The sequence below is a fragment of the Toxorhynchites rutilus genome, chromosome 3 (assembly GCF_029784135.1).
Source record: "Toxorhynchites rutilus septentrionalis strain SRP chromosome 3, ASM2978413v1, whole genome shotgun sequence".
NCBI lineage: Eukaryota > Metazoa > Arthropoda > Insecta > Diptera > Culicidae > Toxorhynchites > Toxorhynchites rutilus.
Genome location: NC_073746.1, coordinates 38,707,831 through 38,729,334, shown reverse-complemented (window position 1 = coordinate 38,729,334; position 21,504 = coordinate 38,707,831). Strand labels below are relative to the sequence as shown.

The following is a 21,504-nucleotide window of genomic DNA, read 5'->3' as shown; positions in this document are numbered from 1 at the left end:
TCCAATAGCACCAATTTAGTTTCTTCGTTGCGGAGTTCTTCCCGAAGTTTTCTCAAACGTTTCTGTTTCCAAACTTCTGCGACTGTCAATTATGATAGGATACACTGGTCATCCTCATATTTGGACTGTCCTGTGGCTGGGGCAGCAATATCAGCTGCGGCAGCAGCTCCATTGAACGAACGATCGGTAGCTTTAGTTTGTAGGAACACTATCTGGAATTTCTGCGTATGATTTGGACTCGGTTCAGAGATGCAACACCCGTCTTCTGGGGATCGGAGAGATACTGCCACATGTGGGTGGTGAGGTCACGGAGGGTGGAAGTGCCGGTGTAATCCAATCCAAAATTGTCTGCGTGTTTAACGCAGATTCCGAGCCGTTACGGGGATTATTGCAAATAGGTAGAAGCTCCAAATAGATGCACCACTCGTTGTGGAACCAGGTATAGAAACGAATATGAAGATGCCTGCAGGGCAAACAAATGTAAACATTACAAACTTTAACGAAGATGGCCAATAGCTACTTACTTCAACCGGGATTATTTCTTCAATTTCCAGTGAATCTGCTTCTCTATTCGTGCTTGTGTCTTCGTGCATCGAAAAAGCCCGAATAAAAAAATTAGGTTCAACGAGATCAATTTATTCTCACTGAAAAGACGTCTGTAATGCAAATGGCCGTATCGTATGGCAATTTGCTTATAAAAAGCGTATTGTGTTTTGTTTGTAAACAGAGCACAGTAGATTTTCAAGATGGCTGCAGAGTGGTTTTAGCAGATTGGCCCACCTAGTAGTAATACTTCTATACATCTTGGTCTCAAGCAGAGTTTCACAGCTTTGTCGACGCTGGTGATTCTGATCAATATTAACCAAGTGTGCAACAGACTGGAATGACTGTGTACTTTTTGACGTTTCCATGACAAGCATAAATTTTAGATTGTCATTATTCGCAATTCGTTTGTCGTTTTCGGCTGTTTTGTGTCCGATCCTGTTCTAGTAACATTTGTTTGAAATTTTGCAATTTTGTTTAGCTGTAGAAGAAAGTCCTTATAGCGTAGCATAATGCCTAGCTTCACGGGTAAGTCCAAGAATGCCAAATGGAAAAAAATTGAATACACACTACAAGTAAATGTATAAATGTTGATTCATGGCTTTGAGGTTAGAACGCTAGATATGGGATATATTTGTTTAGATTATAATTTGAACTTTATAATTACCGAATCCATGATTTTTTCAATATCAAGTATTTTGAATTTTCACTAACTTTTTAAAATTCTTCCTGATTATTTCAGTGAAAGTGAAATGGGGAAAAGAAAATTTTCCTAATGTCGAGGTCAACACCGACGAGGAACCAATGCTTTTCAAGGCCCAATTATATGCCCTAACCGGAGTGCAACCAGAGCGGCAGAAAGTGCTCTGCAAAGGCATTAATCTGAAGGACGATGAATGGAACATGCCCATCAAGAATGTATAAAGCAGGACCAATATGAAGCTTGAAACGACTGTTTTAACTTTTCGTTGTTTTTAGGGTGCTACAATTTTGTTGTTGGGTACCAAAGAAGAGGTGCCCCAAGAGCCAGTAGAAAAACCAAAATTCATAGAAGATATGAATGAGAGTGAATTGGCTACCGCGGTAAATATGGGCTTTAATTTTATCTCGATCGCGTTGTCGTTGAAGTTTTTATTTTCTCATCAAGTTGGAGCTGCCTGCTGGATTGACAAATTTGGGTAACACATGTTATATGAATGCAACCTTGCAATGCCTGAAGTCAGTTCGGGAGCTTCGCGACGCTTTGAAGAACTTCAAAGAGGAATCATCTGGATTGTCCGGTCTGGCCGGTCTTGCTTCGCCTGGGGCAATAACATTGTCCATGCGGAATCTTTTTGACGATATGGAAAAAAGCGATACTGTCACGCCGGTATTGTTCCTACAAAGACTGCACATTGCATTTCCAAATTTTGCACAAACTGGTGAAAATGGAACCTATCGCCAACAGGACGCGAACGAGTGTTGGTCCGAGCTCCTCAAAATGCTCCAACAGAAGCTGCCACCTATAAAGGGGGAGAAGGATCAGATAGCCAAACACAGGTGGATAGGTTTTTTATTATTCGTGTGGAAACAGAAATCTTATTTATTGTTCTAGTTCGTTCATTGATCAATGGTTCGGAGGCACTTTTGACGTACAAATGAAGTGCACCGAAGCGGAGGATGAGCCCGCGAGCGAATCGAAAGAAAACTTTCTCCAGCTCAGCTGCTTCATCTCCACCGAGGTCAAATATATGCACTCGGGCATTCGATTGGTGAGAAAATTGGAAACAAGAATTTGATGGTTGTAAATTATTTTGAACTTTTGCAATTGCAGAGATTGAAAGAACAACTAACCAAACTATCCCCTTCACTGGGCCGAGATGCTGTATACACTAAGACGGTGAGTGAATGTTATTGATCTGAATGTTTGGATCTGTTCTATTCGCAGTCCACATGGATTACTTGTCAATGATAATATTTAAATCAATCATGACTTTTTAAACATACTAATACTATCATTAAACTAAGATGCTAGTGGAAAAAATATCCATTGCTTAGTATTTTCCGAATTTGTGTCAGCATTGCATTCAACTTCATCGATGCGAAAAATCACCGATAACTTCTTTCTATACTTCGGAATAATTTTGGGAAGGTTATTCTCTAGTTGCGCTGATCTTCGCATGATCTTCGATGGCGCGTTTGAGTTTGAAGAAATTTGCGTCATAACTCAATCAGCCAAAAGGGAGAAAGGAAAGATACTTCTATCGAAACCTTTTTCATAGTGTAGATGATTCTGTGACATGTTCTTGTACATGAAAGTCTTCGATATGCATTCGATTCGTACTTCTGAGCAAGTGTCCTAGAGACGTGAATTTTTGAATACCGTTCCACACCAGAGTAGAAGATTATGGTATCGATTTGATGCAAAAAGCTAATTTTTGTTTACCGGTGTCCGAGATAATCGCAAATTTGATTTGATTTTTCGAACATCCCAATGTTTGGAAATATTTCATTCAATGCAATAACAATATCTTATTTTCGAATATCGTTCCTCTCGTTCTCTCGTAGAGAGTGAATTTTTACGCTCGCCGCAAAACAAAAGCTTCTCGTGCTCTCCCAGCTCTACGGTTCGTGCATGTTTTTGTAAATACATTCTCGAACCATGATCCGGCAAAATGGAAATTTTCTAGAATAATCAAGTTCTCTAGATGCAAAATTGAGCAATTCTCGTCCTCGAACATCAAGTATCATCGTACGGTTTAATTTTATCGTGCACTTTTCTTAAATGCAGAGAAAACCTGAGAATCGTTGACCCGTTCGCGGTTGTAGCGAGATGTGAAAATGAAAATAAAAACATGTGGCCATATTGAATTTTATTGACAGTCGCCATATTGGATTCGAAGATAGCGACAAAAGAATTGGTGAGCTCTTGAAAACCAATGTATTATAACTTAAAGGTGTGGTTTCCATGAAGTACACGGAAATTGACTGTCTCCGTTTATTGCTCTTAATACATTAGCAGTGATCTCTGCTAATGGTGGCCGTATACTATTTGACCAAAGGTCAAATACTAGACATTTTTGGCAGATAAAGTTTGATTTGAATTTGGTAAAGATACTATTTTGTTTGTCACTTTTCAATTATCAACAGTTGCAAATATTGTCAAACATCGAACATGGAGAAAAAAAGCCGACTGAAATATTCAACGTTGTAAAAGTAGCCCAATACGCAAACTTGGTTGGGTGAAAGAATCAACCTTGTGAATCTGGATTGGCACTTTACAGGATTGAAGTACGAAAAAGTGTCTCGAGAATTAACCTTGTCCCTGGAACAAACTGAATTGACTGCCTTCGCACTAATTCTTTACGGAACGAGCCACGAGCGGAAGCTAATCAGAGTTATTCCTTTTAATAACTTGAACTGATTGCCATCGTTCCGTACGGAACGAGCGACGAACGGGAGCTGATCAATTTATCAAATATCAACTAAGCGGGAGGATAACGAGTACAAGATCTTCACGAACTCCGAGTGCAAAATATACAACTATTGCTGCGGACGTTGGAAGACTTGAATCTTTAATGCTTTAATGAAGAACTCTCGTCAGTCGATTCAATTGGGGTTTCGAATATATTCGTAATGACACAATTCTACTTCCTTTTTCGGAGAACCTTGGGTTTTTATACAATTTTAATCTATCCTAATTCAAGCCTAAATTTAAATCTAACGTGTGAAAGAAAGAGAAAACTAATCGTTCTTGCTCCTTTGCATGTAAGTCCTTTACCTATTGCTTATCTGTGATTCACCACATGCAACTCCTGGTTAATGCTTATCTTTGACTCATAACTGCATTCTAAGGGCAACGAACTTAGCGCAATAAGAAATGTGTGCGATCTTTTTGGTCCTTACCTTCCGGTTTTTTTTATTGAATTGGGTTTTATTACACCCGCTACCGATAGGTGAGATTGTTATTTTAGGATCGTACACACGGTTCGCTCTTATCGTATAATGTTTTCCTTCTGTCCTTTCGATCGTTTACGATATCAAAATTGAATTGCCAAATACTTTCGATTTCTTACATACGTAACGTAACCAAATTTGACGAGAAAATCGATTTTTCTAGGCAAACATTTGCTCAGATTTAACTATATTTGATCAGTACAAATTGACCGAATTTAATCTGTCAAAAAGTGTCAAATATCTGACTGCGGTCAAACAGTTTGGCACGGAACCTCATCATCTGAGATTACATTTTGTCAAATGTATACCGGGAATTTGTGTTTTTGAAGAAAACACTTTATTCATCATCAAAATTTATATTATCGCCTTAAAAACCGGTCCCTTTTGAAGCAATAAACTTTTTCCAACGAACAATTCAGTCATCGAAACACTTTTCTTAGCTATATGTAGGAATTACCTTCAGTTCACACATTCGTTTTTATGTCTTTAATGCTGTCAAAATGGGTTCCACGAAAGCCTAATTCGAGTTTCGAAAATAGGAAAAATTCACACGGTTCCATATCTGGATAGTACGGTACTTGTTCAATCACATTCGTGTCGTTTTTGGTAAAAAGAATCTGGCCGTTTGCGACGAATTTTCTCTCATAACTTCAAGGCAAAACACGACGGACTCGATTATATACAATCTCCGATTTCTTTTCATAATCGAGCCAAATTATTCGTTTTTATGCATATAATTTTCGTTTTTGTCTTTCTAATTCTTTTGGACTCGGAATGTACTGAACCGATCGACGTGAATCTTTGTATGTAAAGGGTTTTGGAACCGGGTATGATTATTATGATAGTTCGAGACCCCTCTCCCCTCTCTAAGGTGTTTCCGTTTGGTCTTCGGAAGGAATTCCGAATAGACAACATCATATCAAAAATCTCTGAGAAAAAAAATTAACTTGTTCATAATGATAAAAATGTTATAATTGTAAATTCTCGGTATATATTTGGCAATGTATTATGGGAAAAATGATCAAATAAATCAATACATTCCTAGTTATAACAATTAATGAGCATGATAACCTATCATGTGTCAGAACAGACATGCGTTGATCTTATTCGGAGTGGTAATAGAATTCGAGAATTCGTGTATCAGTGTTGGCCGGAAAAAAATGTTCTGAAGATAAATCTTCAGACTAGATCGTCATCCGAATTAGAAACTCATATGAAGGCGTGTTTTATCACTCAGCCATAAGAGCCACATTTGTTGGTTATCATACCATGGATAGTAGCTCTGACTGATATTTGGTTCTTCGAACATCTCAATTACCTTTTATTTTTGTAATAGGTCTCATTGTATTTTTTTTGTTCTGCATCACAATATAAAAATCACTCGTATCGAAATGCGCAATATCACCCCTGTTTTTCAAAGCCGCTATTTCCAGTTTCATCTTCATCTTTCCCAACATCGGTACCTTCATCCTTTTCTGATTTTCATTCACTATATCTATAATTTAGCTGTCGGAAAGTTGTGTGTAAAATATTCTTCCTTCGAGGTCCGGTACCACTATTTGATTACCACGATCAGTAATCATAAATAAGGTAAATAAAGAAATTCTTCAAATGTCTTCATTAATCAAATACATATTTGTTTTGGACCACATAAAATTGCTTCCAAGATTTTGATTGTGGTTGACTTGCTGCCAATATTCAAAAAGCTAGATCTTTGAATGCTATTTTTTCAGTACCTTAACCAGTATTTGTGAATTTAGCATGATTGGCATTTCTAATTTTTTTTTTGATATATTACTTTTATGTTTTGAATTTGTCCCTGATTTATCATTCTGTTGGCGTTGGAAATCTTTAATTAATCTATCGTCAGATAAAATTTCATCCCCACAAGCAATGGTGCGCAATGCAGTGATCTATTATCGGAACGATCCTAAGTTGTAGTCTTTTTCGGGAATTTCCAGGACAAAATGATTTTAGAAGCATTCAAGAAATAGTTTCCGCTTTGAAACAACGCGGGTTCTTCGATTTTTCAATTATCATCAATGGATGTTTATGAGTACAAAAAAATGTAACATGAAAATTATCCGGTTTTCATGCGATGCCTTTTTTCCTCCAAATGAGTAAACGTTTATCTGGTAATCATTTTGAAAACTGGGCAGATTCGTTGCAATTATATACCTGGTCAACGGTCAAATCATAAGTCTTCAAGTAATTGAGAAAAAATGTTCTTTGAAACTATCCATTGCACAAACTTTAGAATTAATACAAGAATCGCTGAACTTAAACGACGCAGATACAATCAACCACCACAGCCGTATACAGCCGTTTCTAGCTTGCTGTATTTTCCATTAAAGTAAGTATAGAATATCCACCATCAATTAATTTGTACATTAAAACAATTATACATTTAGCAGCATATTTAGTTTTTCTTTTAGTGCAACGAAACATATAGTTTCACAAATGAATCCTTCTATTTTAACATTCTTGTCGTACGGTGTATACCGAATTGTGAGCGATTTGTGATTTGTATTTTTTTTTTCATTAGCTTTTATCGCCTTATTGTCACTACACAAGAATAAATTTATTACAAATAATGTATGACTCTCTCTTCCACGGCTCAAACTGGGAAACGGCATAGGTCGTGCATCTCATTTCACACAATCGAAGAGAAAGTTGTTCAGAATTATTCATAGTTTTTGATTCTAAGCATATGAAAATAATATGCTTTTAAGCTTTCAAAGAAATATGTGGTATACGCTCACAAATCCATCAGTGAGAATTTTTTCCATGAATACGGCTAATCACGATAGGCGGCATGAATGCTCAAAAATATTTGTTCTGCTTAAATTTCATTTTTTGTTCAATAACTTATCGGCAGATTAAACTTTTCATATAATTTTTTATTTAAACGTGATAAAAACGGAGCATTTTCAGTGATAAATTTGAGAGTGATAAAAACATCCAGTGATATAATCGTGGCGTCACTGTACTAAGTTGAGACGGTGAAGTTCCTCTAGGAACGTTAGTGCAATTTAAGAAGAAGTAGTTTATTTTGAGGATGCTATCAAAAGTTATCACTACAGGAAATTTTATATCGAATTATGTGCATATACAGGGTGTTAAGTTACTCAGTACAAACATTCTAATGTGTGATATAAGGTCATGTTTGATGAAACAATCTTAATAATTAAACCTCCTGAACAGTTCTATAATTCGTTCTGTCGCTATTTCATTCCAAATTTCAATAAACGAGACAACAGTGTGGTGTCAAAGAACTATAGATTAATGCTCTCAAACATATTGGTTGATAGAAACAACCAAGTATATCAAACATTTTTAAATTAATAAAAATACTCTAAAAATGTAATCTTATAACTTTTTTACTTCTTAAATGGTACTTAATTCCCCGATTGAAATAAAGCAACTAGATATTGAATTTGGTCATCCTTCAAATTAAAGCAACAGTAGCGTTTTTTTTCGAAAATGGGTCAATTTAAATCAAACAGTTTGGGATAAGTCCAATAACTCTGTCATAGTCATAATCATATTTTGACCATGTGCATAGAACGATTTTTTCATCAAATATAAACCTCTATCACACCTCTAAAATATTCGCACTGAGTCACCTAACACTCTGTATATCATGAAAATCACTTTTCCGGACGTTGCTAAAACTCTTATTATTGCTTTGTCATATTCTCGTGAATTCGTCTTATTTTAAGTGAGTGTGCAGATGATGACTGTGACGTCAATTCCCAACAAATAAACAATTTGAAATATTTCAGCGATTGGCTGAATGCTTACCCCTCTCTTTCTCGCTCTAATGGCGAGAAAAAGAGAGCCATCGTAGCTTTTTCGAACATCAGTGCAACCATCGGCTAACTTGATGGCCTGTGTGAGCTCGATCCCTAAAAAGAAGAGACAACGACGACGGCAGACATCTTTGTTTCTTGCGGACGGGATTCGCAGTCAAAGTGGATTTTCTTTGCATTTTTCTATCCTATTGAGGGCGCTATATGGCGCAAAAATGCGCTAAATGCATGGTTCATGGAAGCAAAAAGTGATTGAAGTGAATAAGAGCACCGTGATATATCGTCAAAAGTGATTAATCTTGCTGTAGTAGAGCAAAAATTAGATTCGGCAGTCTTTAGAGCCGAGGGGAGGCTGATTGGTGGAGTGAGAGTCTAGAGTGAGAGGTGGTGCAGCAAGAGGCGGAAATTTTTCGCAGTTTTCTTCCACTGTGAAGGAGATTCGTATGTGTACGAGTGAAAGAGAGGCACTGACAAACATCAACAAAGCGGCTGGACCGAATAGAGTGAGAAAACAAAGGGAAGCGCAGGGAGCGCAGCAGCTGCCGTTGAATTTCGGGTAAGGAACTTTGTGAAGAGGAAAAAAAACTGAATTCTATCTTTCATGAAATTATCTTTTCGTTCAGACGGAGCTGGTGGGAAGCCGCTACAACAGAACGAGGAAATGTCCTCCCATCAAGATATAATGTGTGAGGTAGAAATCTCCGATTCCAACATCGTTGAAGTGGTTGACGATGGCCACTTTGGAACCGAGATAGGATATGAGCAATATGAGGTTGGAGTTGGCGATGATCAGTATGAGGAGGTAACTTGCGAGACAGAGGACTCTCAGGGATTGATGATGCATCATATAGATGATGATGAGGAAATACTGCATCAAGAGGCAGATATTCAAGCTCACGAGGAAGTGCTGGATGCATCTGGTGATCCACTGTGCGTTTATGGGGACATCAATCTGGAGAATGAGATTTATATTGAATCAACACCCGGACCAAGCTCGAGAAAACGGAAATCCGGAATGAAACAACCCCGCATCGTAAACCGAATCCGATCAAATGATATACACAATTTAACAGCAGTGGAAACGTTAGACGTGAATCAAAAGCCCCGACGCTGGGAACAGAAGCAAGTGCAAATCAAAACGATGGAAGGAGAGTTCAGCGTTACAATGTGGGCGTCAGGGACTGATGATGACGATGGCTCGAACCCGGAACCAGACCCGGATTACACGGAGTACATGACTGGTAAAAAGATCACGCAAGATTGTGTGCCTGGCATTGATCTTTCCGACCCGAAGCAACTAGCCGAGTTTGCGAAACCGGGTCATAAAACGAAACTCAACAAAATGGTGAGCTCTATAACGACGGCCGGATTGATTAAAGCAAATACCACTGCAGGTGAATCATCTGACAGGAATATTGCCTGCCCCCATAAAGGATGCAACAAAATGTTCAGAGATAATTCGGCTATGCGAAAACATCTACACACTCACGGGCCCCGAGTACACGTTTGTGCCGAATGTGGGAAATCATTTGTCGAGAGTTCGAAGCTCAAACGCCATCAGCTGGTACACACAGGCGAGAAACCATTCCAATGTACATTTGAAGGATGCGGAAAGCGATTCTCATTGGATTTTAATCTTCGAACCCACGTAAGGATACACACTGGTGACCGGCCATATGTTTGTCCGTTCGATGGCTGCAATAAAAAGTTCGCTCAGTCCACCAACCTCAAGTCGCACATATTAACACACGCGAAGGCAAAACGAAACAACAGTGGTGGAGGCGGCGGAGGTGGCCGGAATAGTAACATGATGACTCCGCACTCCATCCTGCCGTCGCAACCCTTCGTGAAGATGGAAACCGTTGAAATCGATAACGATTCACAGTACATTGTGTACACCGATTAAGCCTGAAGTAAAAGCGAGGAGAGTTTCTTTCGAAGGAAATACATCTCAGGATGAGGAGGATGAGAACTGAGTCGGTGCGCTAGTGCTGCGTGTACGTGTACATTAAAAACTATTTCTTCGCTAAGCCAGGAAGTCAAATATATATAAATATATACATTTCATTTTAGTGTCATGAAATTGCGCGACGTGAATTATAGAATGTTCCAAAACAATAGAAACAGTGTGAGGATTTTGGAAACATTGGGAACAGAAATATTATCATTGAATGTAGGAAAACTTTCAGCCTACTGTTTTGTTACATTAAACTGTAAATAGCTTGCAAAATTATTCACCTCTAGGCCGACTGTATTTTGAATTTGATTGCAGTTTTTAGGGTCTCATAATTTGTTTTTCCAATGATATTGGGATAGTGTTTAGTGGTTCTAATTTTCAGTACTAAGTCGCAACTAGAAATAAAACCATTTGACTAGGCGAGAAAAGTCAACAGAGGATTTGTCTGAGAGAAAAAGTTTCTGTCTATGGTATATTTTTTAAAGATACGAATACAAGGAAATAAACACTCGTAATGTAAAATAAATAACAAAAATGGAAAAATGTATGAGCTATTCGTGTTTGGGGGTTGCGAGTAAGGTGCTTTCCTTGCTAGTAATGTTTAGTTGATTGATAGCATCCATCTTAAAAAGGCCCTTTTGATGATCAGGCAATCCAAAGATACAGATATCGAAAGAAACATTGCAACTCATTGAAATGAAATCGAAAGTCGAGCATTAACTGTTAAAACCTTGAATAGCAAGGAAAGCACTGGACTCTGATCTTCAACGGAGCCGTATGGTTTGACTGAGTCATAATACTAACAAGGGTGCGTGAGCGCGAGTGTCGTGATTATTAGTCTGTAATGGTAATTCTTACTCTAATTTAAGGTGATCTATTTTTAATAAAAAGTAAGCGAGCAAAATCTACGAGGAGAATAAAATAAAACAACTGATTTATTATTAATTGTAAACAGAAAATTGTTTACATTTATGTGAAACTAATTAATTTAAAACAATAGTGATAAAGATTAGAATTACCCTTGAAACAACTGTAGTTACGGAGAAATTTAAAAAAATAAAACAATCCATGTCAGTATATTCCAGCGTAGGTTTTTTCTTGGACAATTTTGGGTTCAAAAACTCCGAGTGCTCGCAGATCTTCGAGTATTGTCTACGTTGCATGCTCGTAGACCGGTCTTATGAGCATGGTTACCATATCTTCAGAATAATCTTTTGGAACCAAACACCTGTAGTTACATATTACTGAGTTTTTTGGTTTTTATACAGATTTACAGATTTTTCGGTATAACGATCCAATATTAGTTATGGCTTGATCTCAATAATATTTTTTCCCAACTCACCAATTTTATTCATACAGATTCAAATGAGAGTTATTCTGGCCTTCATATGTATCATGAAGTACCGCTTTCTCATGTCCAATCTAAGGTAAAAATATGCAGAAGTCTATGTCATGTGCTCCCGTGGCCGAGTGGTTAGCGTCAAACCTAACATGCCGGGGGTTCGGGTTCGATTCCCGTTCTGGTCGGGGAAATTTTTCTTCAAAGAAATTTCCTCTGACTTGCACTGTGGTCACGCGTATTCTAGAGCTTGCCACTCAGAATGCATTCAAGGCGTGTTATTTGGCATAGAAATCTCAACTAAGTACTAATGAAAATGACGCAAGTAATGCTACGTTGAGACGGCGGAGTTCCTCTAGGAACGTTAGTGCCATATAAGAAGAAGAAGAAGTCTATGTCATCAGGTAGTTTCACAATAAATAAATAACACTGCTTATCTTCTTCCTATTAAATGCTTATGAGAGTTATGTACAGGGAAAAATCCGTACGATTGCTCATTGAACTCATCGCCGTCGGTCAGAACCAGGGGTACGACTAAAACATCAAATCCCTCATATTGCCAGTGTACCCAATATTGCTGCGGTTTACTGACATTTTGGTTCAATCAATTACTGTTGTTTACAACTCGGTCCGGTTATATAGTCGAATAGTGGCTAACTTTAAACTCCATGTTAAATGTGAACACCTCCATGTGAAACCGAAATATGAAAATCGCTCATGCAGTTAGAATAAAGCAGCGCATTTTTCGATTTCAATCCTCGTAAATGATATGTTGATAAACAAATGACGCCATTTTGATTTTGGGTAGCCTATATTCAATTGATGTCTAACCCCTGGTCAGAACTAGAGATGGGCAAACCGTTCATGAACTGATCAAAAGAACGAGTTCACCCAAAAAAGTGAACGAACTGCCGTTCTTTTTTGCTGGGCAACAGTTCATATGAACTGTATACCCAGTTCAGAACGAACTGTGTACGATGAATGATGAACTGATAATACCAGGTGTATGACACGATTATCGCTATCTCACTCTACCTACCGTCACCGCCTATCTTACTATCCCTCTGCTGTAAAAGTTCATCATCGACATCATGATATGTCAGATGGTGGCGACATCATGATATGACTTCAAGTTAGAGCCATAATTTGGGTCCCAAAATCGTTAGTGTAATCTCTACCAGATTAGAAGACACGGAGCCGATTTTCAAATTTTAAAATTTGAATAAAAATTTTCACATTATGTTATTTAATTATTAGAAACACGTATTTCTGACTTTTATTCATCCATATGGTCAAACAATTCCTACATTGTTGCTGATTTTTTTTCTCTATAATATAAAGTTGTCTTCATAAACAATTTCCGTATGAGACTTTTTCCCCACCTGCAAACAAAAATGTTTTTAATTTAAAGAGGATACTAATTTGATTTCGAAAAGCTAATTTTCATTCATAATTTTAATTTTGAAAACGTTCACTCCGACTGAAAATCAGCTGTTCTTTGACGCGCCCCTAAACTAGTAAACGAAGCTCACTGCCGTCAACGCGGATCGCTGTTTTGAAGAAAACAAATACTTCTGACGTGTGAGATGTTGGCACCAAAAACATGGCGGGTACCATACGGCTGGATAATACAGTTCAGAACGAACTGACCGCTGGCAGCACTGTGCATGCAGTTCAGAACGAACTGTGTACGGTAAGCGGTGCGTAAGAGGAAAGAAAACGAACGAGTGATAGATGAATGGTGCTGCAAGGTAAATAGTTCTCAAATTAACGAATGGAAACAAACGATAGCCCCATGAAACAACAAAAATAATATGTCGGTATTGTCGCTTCATAAAAAACGCTTGTTGCGTTTTTTTATGTTGCGTTCAGGATACGATGGTTTTAAATTGGATTGCAGTGTTTGCCAAATGATACATTCACTGAAAAACTCGCTTTCGTTCGTTCAAATATGATCATACACAAATCATTTCCCCCAGCGGCATCCTTTTGTTGTTACGTACTGCAAATCACGAAACAAAAGAGAACGAGACAACTCTGTATCGATTCACACTTCATGATACACCAGAACCATCATAAACGCTTTCGGTGCAGAAAGTTTATTTTCTTCTTTGCCTCTAACATATGCATATCGACCTCTTCATGCATCATGAGACAGCAGGATCGTACGGACTACGCAAAGCGAATGATTCATATTCAGGTAATGTAGCAGATCCTGATTTTTAAGTTTCAAAGAGTGCAAACTATATGATTCTTTAGCTGGATAGAGGCTAAGGGAAGGGTAGTCAGATTATATTTTCCATTTATAACGCCGCTATCCCTTGAAATATGTATATTCATATAGACCGCATAGTTTTACTAGCACCCCCTCTCTCTTTCCCCATTTGTTGCTCTCCGTAAATGGTGACCGAATGATGACGTAATTTTTCTTGTATCATTTATTGCTTTGCACTTGCCTGTGCAGTGGGTTTCGCTATAGTAGACCGGGACGATATATGCGGTTCAAACTTGTATGCAGGCTTCGAAAATGGTTTGCGATGTTTGATACAGCTCGAATATGCAAACAACAGTCTTCGTTCCTCTCTTGGTATAATCATGCAATGTTACACAAGTGATTACTGTCATTCATACAAGTATCTGAATGATCCTCTCATATTTGGTTATATGTTCGTGAGAGGTTACTTGCATGACACATTGTGTATCATTCGATTTTGATCGAAATCCAAAAACTGTTGGATTGTTAAATTATTTATCAAATTTCATATTTTGGAGTTCAGGGTAAAGATTTCAGTAAGTTGTTATGCCAATCTACCTTACTTATAAAATATAGTTGAAAGTTGAAAGTTGATTTAAACAGCCTTATATATTATATCATATTGTTTTATATTATATCATATTGTGCTCGATAATTTTTAGATGGACGTTCGCGGTTTGGGTACAGTTTTGCTATAGCATTTATTGCAATACATCGTAAGCAGCACAATGCTAGTTTATGCTGAAAATAATGAATAACGACTCAAACAAAATTAAAATTTCAAAATCAAAGTTTGATTTTCTATTGTGCTAAGTTATTTCTAACAAATATCGGACATATCCCGCCACTGTACAAAAGAGTGAGTGAACTGCTCAAAAGAACTAGTTCACTTAAGTGAACGGTTACCACATAAGTTACCACATAAGGCTAAAAGTGATAATTTATTGTTAATGAAAATAAAAAAATAAAATCGTTGGTGGCAACATAGTTGCCAGTACCCGTAAAAGGATTAAAGTCGATGAATAGATGGTGCGTTGAGGCCAGGGGTATGACTAAAACGTCAAATCCCTCATATTGCAGGGGTTAGACATCAATTGAATATAGGCTACCCAAAGTCAAAATCAATATGGCGTCATTTTTTTAAATAAAATTTAATCATAAATCAAATTTCGTATAGTTGATGGCAAATAGTGAATAGCGTTGAAAATAGAGCTTCTAACTTCCCATAGATTCGAGTTGTTTCCCTAACACAGACAAGTCAGATCTATCCCATGTTGAAAATACTGAATTCGTTCGCAACAAGATGGCTTTTGCTGGAACCCGTCGTTAAACGTAACCTCCAGGTTCAACTACGGCCAAAACCAAATAGTGATTTTGAATCATTTGAACGACTCGAAGATCAAACATGTGTTTTGTTAAACGTTTCGCTATTGATTATTAGGTCGAACAAACAAACTGAAACGCCCGAATTTACTCAGATTATTTCGGAAACCACAACAATTTATCTTTCTCTCTTGAACAATATATGCCCACAATAACAAATCTATGGAAATTTTGAACAGCATCTAACAGCGACTACCTGGAATATTCTTGAAATCAGGAAATATCAGGGAATTTCGTCACCAATCAGGGAAAGAATGCAATTCCGTCGATTATAATTTTAATTATTGAATTAATTAGAAAGTTTAATGGTACCAAAGAAATATATCTTGCAATTTCATCCGGGATGCGAAGGGATGTTAAACGCACTATTTTTAAAACTTGTGAAGCGTTGATGTATCCTACGACGAAAATCGTATCCTCTCTTGACCTTTCCGTCATTGACTCCTATCAAAATTTGGACGTATCAGTAGATACTATACTATTGTGCAATGCGACATGTGTTTCACGTTGGAGGGATAACATAAATAAAAATTTCGAGCTAATTAATTAAAATTACATAAGAGAAAAACAGATTATCGATAAATCTTCATTCACTTCTTTTAGAAGGCAAGGAAAACCGGAAAAAAGAGCTTTTGCATCAAATGCTACAAAATAATGAAACGGCTACTAGAAGCAGAAGTGAAATTTCTCGAGGTGAAACGAAGGATATTTTGGAAAACGCATAGAAGGAAGCCCTTAGATTGCATAAAAATAGTTTCGTTAAAATCGTAATAGTTTCGTGAAATGCAATCTAAAATCACAAACAATTCATTCATTCTAAGATACTATAACTATAACTACATAACTAGTAGAAATTTAGTTACTAGTCTACAACTGGTTTATTACTACAGAGCACACAATCGCTAATGTAGTGCGTAAATTCGAACAAACTGGATCCGTAGCGGATATTGTGAAACGTGTACATCATCGTAATGTGCGTTCGGCCGAAAATATTGCTCCTGTTGCTGCCAGTGTGGAGGATGACCCGAATGTTTCGATTCCACGGCGTGCTCAGCAATTGGGCTTGTCAAACACATCATTGTGGCGAATTTTGCATTTGGACTTGCACCTGCATCCATATAAAATTCAACTGGTACAAAAATTAGAGCGTGGTGACCATGGAATGCGTCGGGCATACGTCGATTGGGTGAACGAACAACAGCAGCAAAATGCTGAATTTTCGCTATGTGAACACCCAAAATTTCCGTATATGGGGCTCAGAAAATCCACACGTGATTGTTGAGAGGCCATTGCATCCGCCAAAAGTCACTGTTTGGAATCATCGGGCCGTATTTCTTCGAAAATGAGGACGGCGAGACGGTAACTGTGAATGGTGAGCGCTATGGCCGCATGTTAACCGATTTTTTTTGCCACAAATTGAAGATATGGATACGGATGACAAGTGGTTTCAGCAGGACGGCGCCACGTGCCACACAACACGACCGAACATGGCCATATTGCGAACGAAATTTGAGGGACGCATAATTTCGCGTTTTGGTGATGCCAATAGGCCGTCCAGATCATGCGATTTGAACCCGCTAGACTTTTTTTTGTGGGATTATGCGAAAGACCGTGTCTATGCCAACTCTCCGCAAACTCTTGAACATTTGAAAGACAACATTCGTGAAGTTATGATCGAGATACCGCCCCATATGTGCCGAAAAGTCATCGAAAATGACCTGTTCCGGATCAAGGTGTCCTCGCAAACCTTGATCCGGAACAGGTAATTTTCGATGACTTTTCGGCACATATGGGGCGGTATCTCGATCATAACTTCACGAATGTGAAGCCCTAGGTGGACATTTGAATGATGTTGTATTTCACACATAATGGCATAAACCAAACTTTAATATGAAATAAAAGTTTCATCGAAATTCGAATTCTAAGTGTGTTTTATTTCAATTTACTTTCGGAATTTAAAGTTGGAAAACCCTATATATATATAAATATATATATATAAATAATATATATATATATATATATAAAGAGTGTATAGATCACGTTGGCCATGCTTCACTGTCAATTTTTCGTAAATTTGGAAAAATGTCGTCGAACGGAAAAGAGCGCCGTGAATTAATCCTGCGCACTCATTTCAAGAATCCGGAGTTGTCACATCGGGACATCGGTAAGATGCTAGGAATCGTCCAATCCACGGTCAGCAGAGTACTAAAACGATACTTCGAGAACCTAACCATCGACCGGTGAAGGTGAATAACGGCAAAAATAGATGCTCCGTCAGTGAAAAAGATCACAAGCGCGTAGTTAAGCAGTTTAGACGTGATCCGAGAAGTTCGGACCGGGATGTCGCCAATAAGCTGAATTTGTCAAGTTCATTCGTCCAGCGGACCAAGCAGCGGGAGGGCCTGCGTACATACAAGGTTCAGAAGGCTCCAAACCGCGACGAAAGGCAAAACATGGTGGGGAAGACGCGAGCCCGGAAGTTGTACACCGAAATGCTGACGAAGCCGCATTGCCTGGTAATGGACGACGAAACCTACGTCAAAGCGGACTTTCGTCAGCTGCCGGGCCTGTTGTTCTTCTCCGCAGAGGCAAATTCAGCGTTCCGGAGGAGATTCGCAAGCAGAAACTATCCAAATTTGCCAAAAAGTACATGGTGTGGCAAGCGATCTGCTCTTGTGGAAAGCGGAGCGCCCCCTTCGTGATGACCGGCACGGTAAACGGGCAGGTTTACCTTAAGGAGTGCCTACAGAAGCGCTTACTACCACTATTGAAGCAGCACGAGGGCCCAACCATCTTCTGGCCGGATCTCGCTTCGTGCCACTATTCAAAGGACGTGTTGGAGTGGTATGAAGCCAACGGGGTCACCTTCGTGCCAAAGGAAATGAACCCGCCCAACGCGCCGGAGCTTCGCCCAATAGAGAAATATTGGGCGATTATGAAGCAGGCCCTCCGGAAGAACCCAAAAGTTGTCAAATCGGAGGCGGACTTCAAGAGAAAATGGATTTCTGTTCAAAAAAAACTACAACCTGACGATGTACAGAACCTAATGGACGGGGTAAAGAGGAAGGTGCGAGCATACGGGCTTGGGCTCGAAGTATGAATAAAAATAAAATGCCAAAAGTTGTTTAATAGTTTTTATTTTACTGTCTAAAATTTTCAAAAGGATCGGTCTACTGGGCGAATTTCTACAGCGTTTTTTCCGTGATGCAATTTGATGTGACACACCCTTTATATATATATATATATATATATATATATATATATATATATATATATATATATATATATATATATATATATATATATATATATATATATATATATATATATATATATATATATATATATGTGGCTGTGAAAAAAGGCCTGCGGTATTTCCGCGAGGTGTCGTTGTAAGCGCGTAGTTTTAGTTGTATTCATTGTATCGAGTCATACTATAGCTTGTTGGAAAGGTATTGCGCGCTATAATATAGTCCTTGACAGTGTTTTGTTTGGTTAAGCCGTTCGTGAGTTATAGTGTCGCAAATATGGAGCAAAATAAAGAGAAAATCCGACATATTTTACAGTACTACTATGACAAAGGCAAAAATGCATCTCAAGCTGCCAATAAAATTTGTGCAGTTTATGGACCCGATACAGTTTCCATTTCCACCGCACAACGATGGTTTCAACGTTTTCGTTCTGGTGTAGAGGTCGTCGTAGATGCGCCACGCTCCGGAAGGCCTGTCGTCGAAAATTGCGACAAAATCGCTGAATTAGCCGAGAAAGACCGGCATAGTAGCAGGCGTAGCATCGGCCAAGAGCTGGGGATAAGTCATCAAACCGTTATTAACCATTTGAAGAAGCTTGGATTCACAAAGAAGCTTGATGTATGGGTGCCACACACGTTGACGCAAAAAAACATCTTTGACCGTATCGACGCATGTGAATCGCAACAAAATCGACCCGTTTCTGAAGCGGATGGAGACTGGCGATGAAAAGTGGGTCACTTACGACAACGTGAAGCGCAAACGGTCGTGGTCGAAGCCCGCTGAAGCGGCTCAGACGGTGGCCAAGCCCTCATTAACGGCCAGGAAGGTTCTGCTGTGTGTTTGGTGGGATTGTCAAGGAATAATCTATTATGAGCTGCTTCCCTATGGCCAAACGCTCAATTCGGACCTGTACTGCCAACAACTGGACCGCTTGAAGGTAGCACTCATGAAGAAGAGGCCATCTTTGATAAACAGAGGCCGTATTGTCTTCCATCAGGACAACGCCAGGCCACACACTTCTTTGGTGACGCGCCAGAAGCTCCGGGAGCTCGGATGGGAGGTTCTTTTGCATCCACCGTATAGTCCGGACCTTGCACCAAGTGACTACCACCTGTTTTTGTCCATGGCGAACGAGCTAGGTAGTCTGAAGTTAGCCACAAAAGAGGCCTGTGAAAATTGGCTATCCGAGTTTTTTGCCAATAAGGAAGCGAGCTTCTATAACAGGGGTATTATGAAGTTGGCAACTCGTTGGGAACAAAACGGTGCATATTTGACTTAAAACAGATGATATATATATATATATATATATATATATATATATATATATATATATATATATATATATATATATATATATATATATTTTGGCTGTCAAAAAAGTCCTGCGGTATTTTTTTTGAATTTTCATGTCACTTACTCTTATATACATATATTTCAACCTGAGTGTCCAAAATCTATTTTCATTTATATTTCATTCTGTTCTCATCGGGCGACAGCATTCTGAGCTACACGGATAATAACTCAATTTTCATTACTGAATAAAAGACACTTAAAACGGGATAAATTCAAAATGTTACAGAATCGACCACTACGAGTACTGCTCTGATTCCGGATGTGAAAAATATTTTGAAACAATTAAATCGATTGGAAGAGTCTCTATTAAGTATTATATCTGTATTAAGTTATAGTATAAATGTTGAAGTTCTTCAGAGAATTCCTAGAAATAAGGAAATAAGCAAGGTTAGTAGTAATTCAGAAGCTTGAAATTTGCGAAATATCTGCCGTCAATCATGGTGTTCTCTCGAGTCTTATGTGTTCATAGAACTCACCAATTTCTAAGTGGTGTAATACCCCATTTCAATATTATTTCTTAATGTACACTACAAATTTTATCATTTGATTCCACAGTCTCTAATCAGCCGTTTACCGGCATATCTGACTGTGCAGTTCGTCCGGTTCCAGTACAAGGGCAAAGAGGGCATAAACGCGAAGGTATTGAAGGACATAAAATTCCCAATCGAATTCGATGCGTTCGAGTTATGCACTCCCGAGCTGCAGACCAAACTGTCGCCAATGCGGACAAAATTCAAAGAAATTGAAGATGCCGAACTTGAACGCAACCTCAAGGGGAAGAACAAAAGCAAAACTCAATTGGAAAGCGAGAAACCGAAAACCATTCCCCAGCCGTACTGCTTCGAGAGCGGTAACATCCTTATAAAAATATTCCAAATTCAGAATTTTAAAAATTACATTTTCAGATCTTGGAAGCAACAACAGTGGCTACTACACGCTGCAAGCAGTGCTGACACATCAGGGACGATCGAGTTCTTCAGGGCACTATGTAGGATGGGTTCGCCAGAAAGACGATCAATGGATCAAGTTCGATGACGATTATGTTTCACCAGTGGACACCGAAGCCATCTTGAAACTATCCGGGGGAGGAGATTGGCATTGCGCTTACGTGCTGGTTTATGGTCCCAAGGTGTTGGAAATACCTGTGGATGACGAACAGACTGCAGCAGATGCTGCCGCTGGCGATGGTGCGACCGCGACGGACGCAAGCTCCAGCGAAAAAATGGCTGTGGATTAGTTTTTGTTTGTTTTTCAAGGCAGTTGAAATTATCTCGTGTTTTGTTGACCGTAACGATAATTATTGGATTGTTTTACTAATATATTATTTAAAACAGTAATAAAAAATACGCCGAATTATACACTGAATTTATCCCATTTTAGGACATACAATAAACATGCATAACATCGAAACAGTTCGAAAATTTTCTAGAATAGTTCACAATGCCATGTTACTGATTTCCAGTGTCGGGGTCACCTATAATATTTCAAAGACAGTTTACATTTGATAACATTCGGTAAATTACACAATGTCGCCTTTTTGGCGTAAGAGTATTTCTATTGTTTCACTGTTCACAGTTGAACCGTATGAAGCGGGACGGTTGATAAGAGGATTCCATTGTTGTGTTATCAATAGCACCAATTAGCAATGTTTCTTGCTGCAAACAACAGAGCGTGTA

The 21,504-nt window shown here is 38.5% G+C and overlaps 2 protein-coding genes across 3 annotated transcripts; both read left to right on the top strand.

The window, feature by feature from the left end:
* Positions 1 to 912: 912 nt before the first annotated feature.
* LOC129780490 (ubiquitin carboxyl-terminal hydrolase 14) lies at positions 913 to 21,238 on the top strand. The gene is made up of 8 exons (XM_055788811.1): positions 913 to 1,071; positions 1,286 to 1,461; positions 1,522 to 1,626; positions 1,691 to 2,082; positions 2,138 to 2,294; positions 2,357 to 2,422; positions 20,384 to 20,678; positions 20,734 to 21,238. Exons 1-8 carry the CDS (start codon positions 1,056 to 1,058, stop codon positions 21,063 to 21,065), a joined length of 1,539 nt encoding a protein of 512 aa, XP_055644786.1. The 5' UTR covers positions 913 to 1,055; the 3' UTR covers positions 21,066 to 21,238.
* On the top strand, positions 4,443 to 11,327 carry LOC129780493 (transcription factor YY2-like). Of its 2 annotated transcripts, XR_008743940.1 has the most exons (3): positions 4,443 to 8,847; positions 8,915 to 10,288; positions 10,365 to 11,327. XR_008743940.1 is itself a non-coding variant. In XM_055788817.1 (2 exons), exon 2 carries the CDS (start codon positions 8,953 to 8,955, stop codon positions 10,195 to 10,197), a length of 1,245 nt encoding a protein of 414 aa, XP_055644792.1. In that variant the 5' UTR covers positions 4,444 to 8,847; positions 8,915 to 8,952; the 3' UTR covers positions 10,198 to 11,327. The 2 variants fall into 2 exon arrangements, 1 of the variants encoding a protein (XP_055644792.1); XM_055788817.1 differs by having other exon boundaries at positions 4,444 to 8,847; positions 8,915 to 11,327.
* Positions 21,239 to 21,504: the final 266 nt, after the last annotated feature.

What these genes read in the sequence shown, in the direction of transcription:
- LOC129780490 (XM_055788811.1), top strand. An exon ending in TGCACTCGGGCATTCGATTG is followed by an intron (nt 2,295 to 2,356) that starts GTGAGAAAATTG and finishes TTGCAATTGCAG; the next exon opens with AGATTGAAAGAACAACTAAC. An exon ending in GCCGTACTGCTTCGAGAGCG is followed by an intron (nt 20,679 to 20,733) that starts GTAACATCCTTA and finishes TTACATTTTCAG; the next exon opens with ATCTTGGAAGCAACAACAGT.
- LOC129780493 (XM_055788817.1), top strand. Translation starts at nt 8,953, where the DNA reads ATGTCCTCCCATCAAGATATAATGTGTGAGGTAGAAATCTCCGATTCC.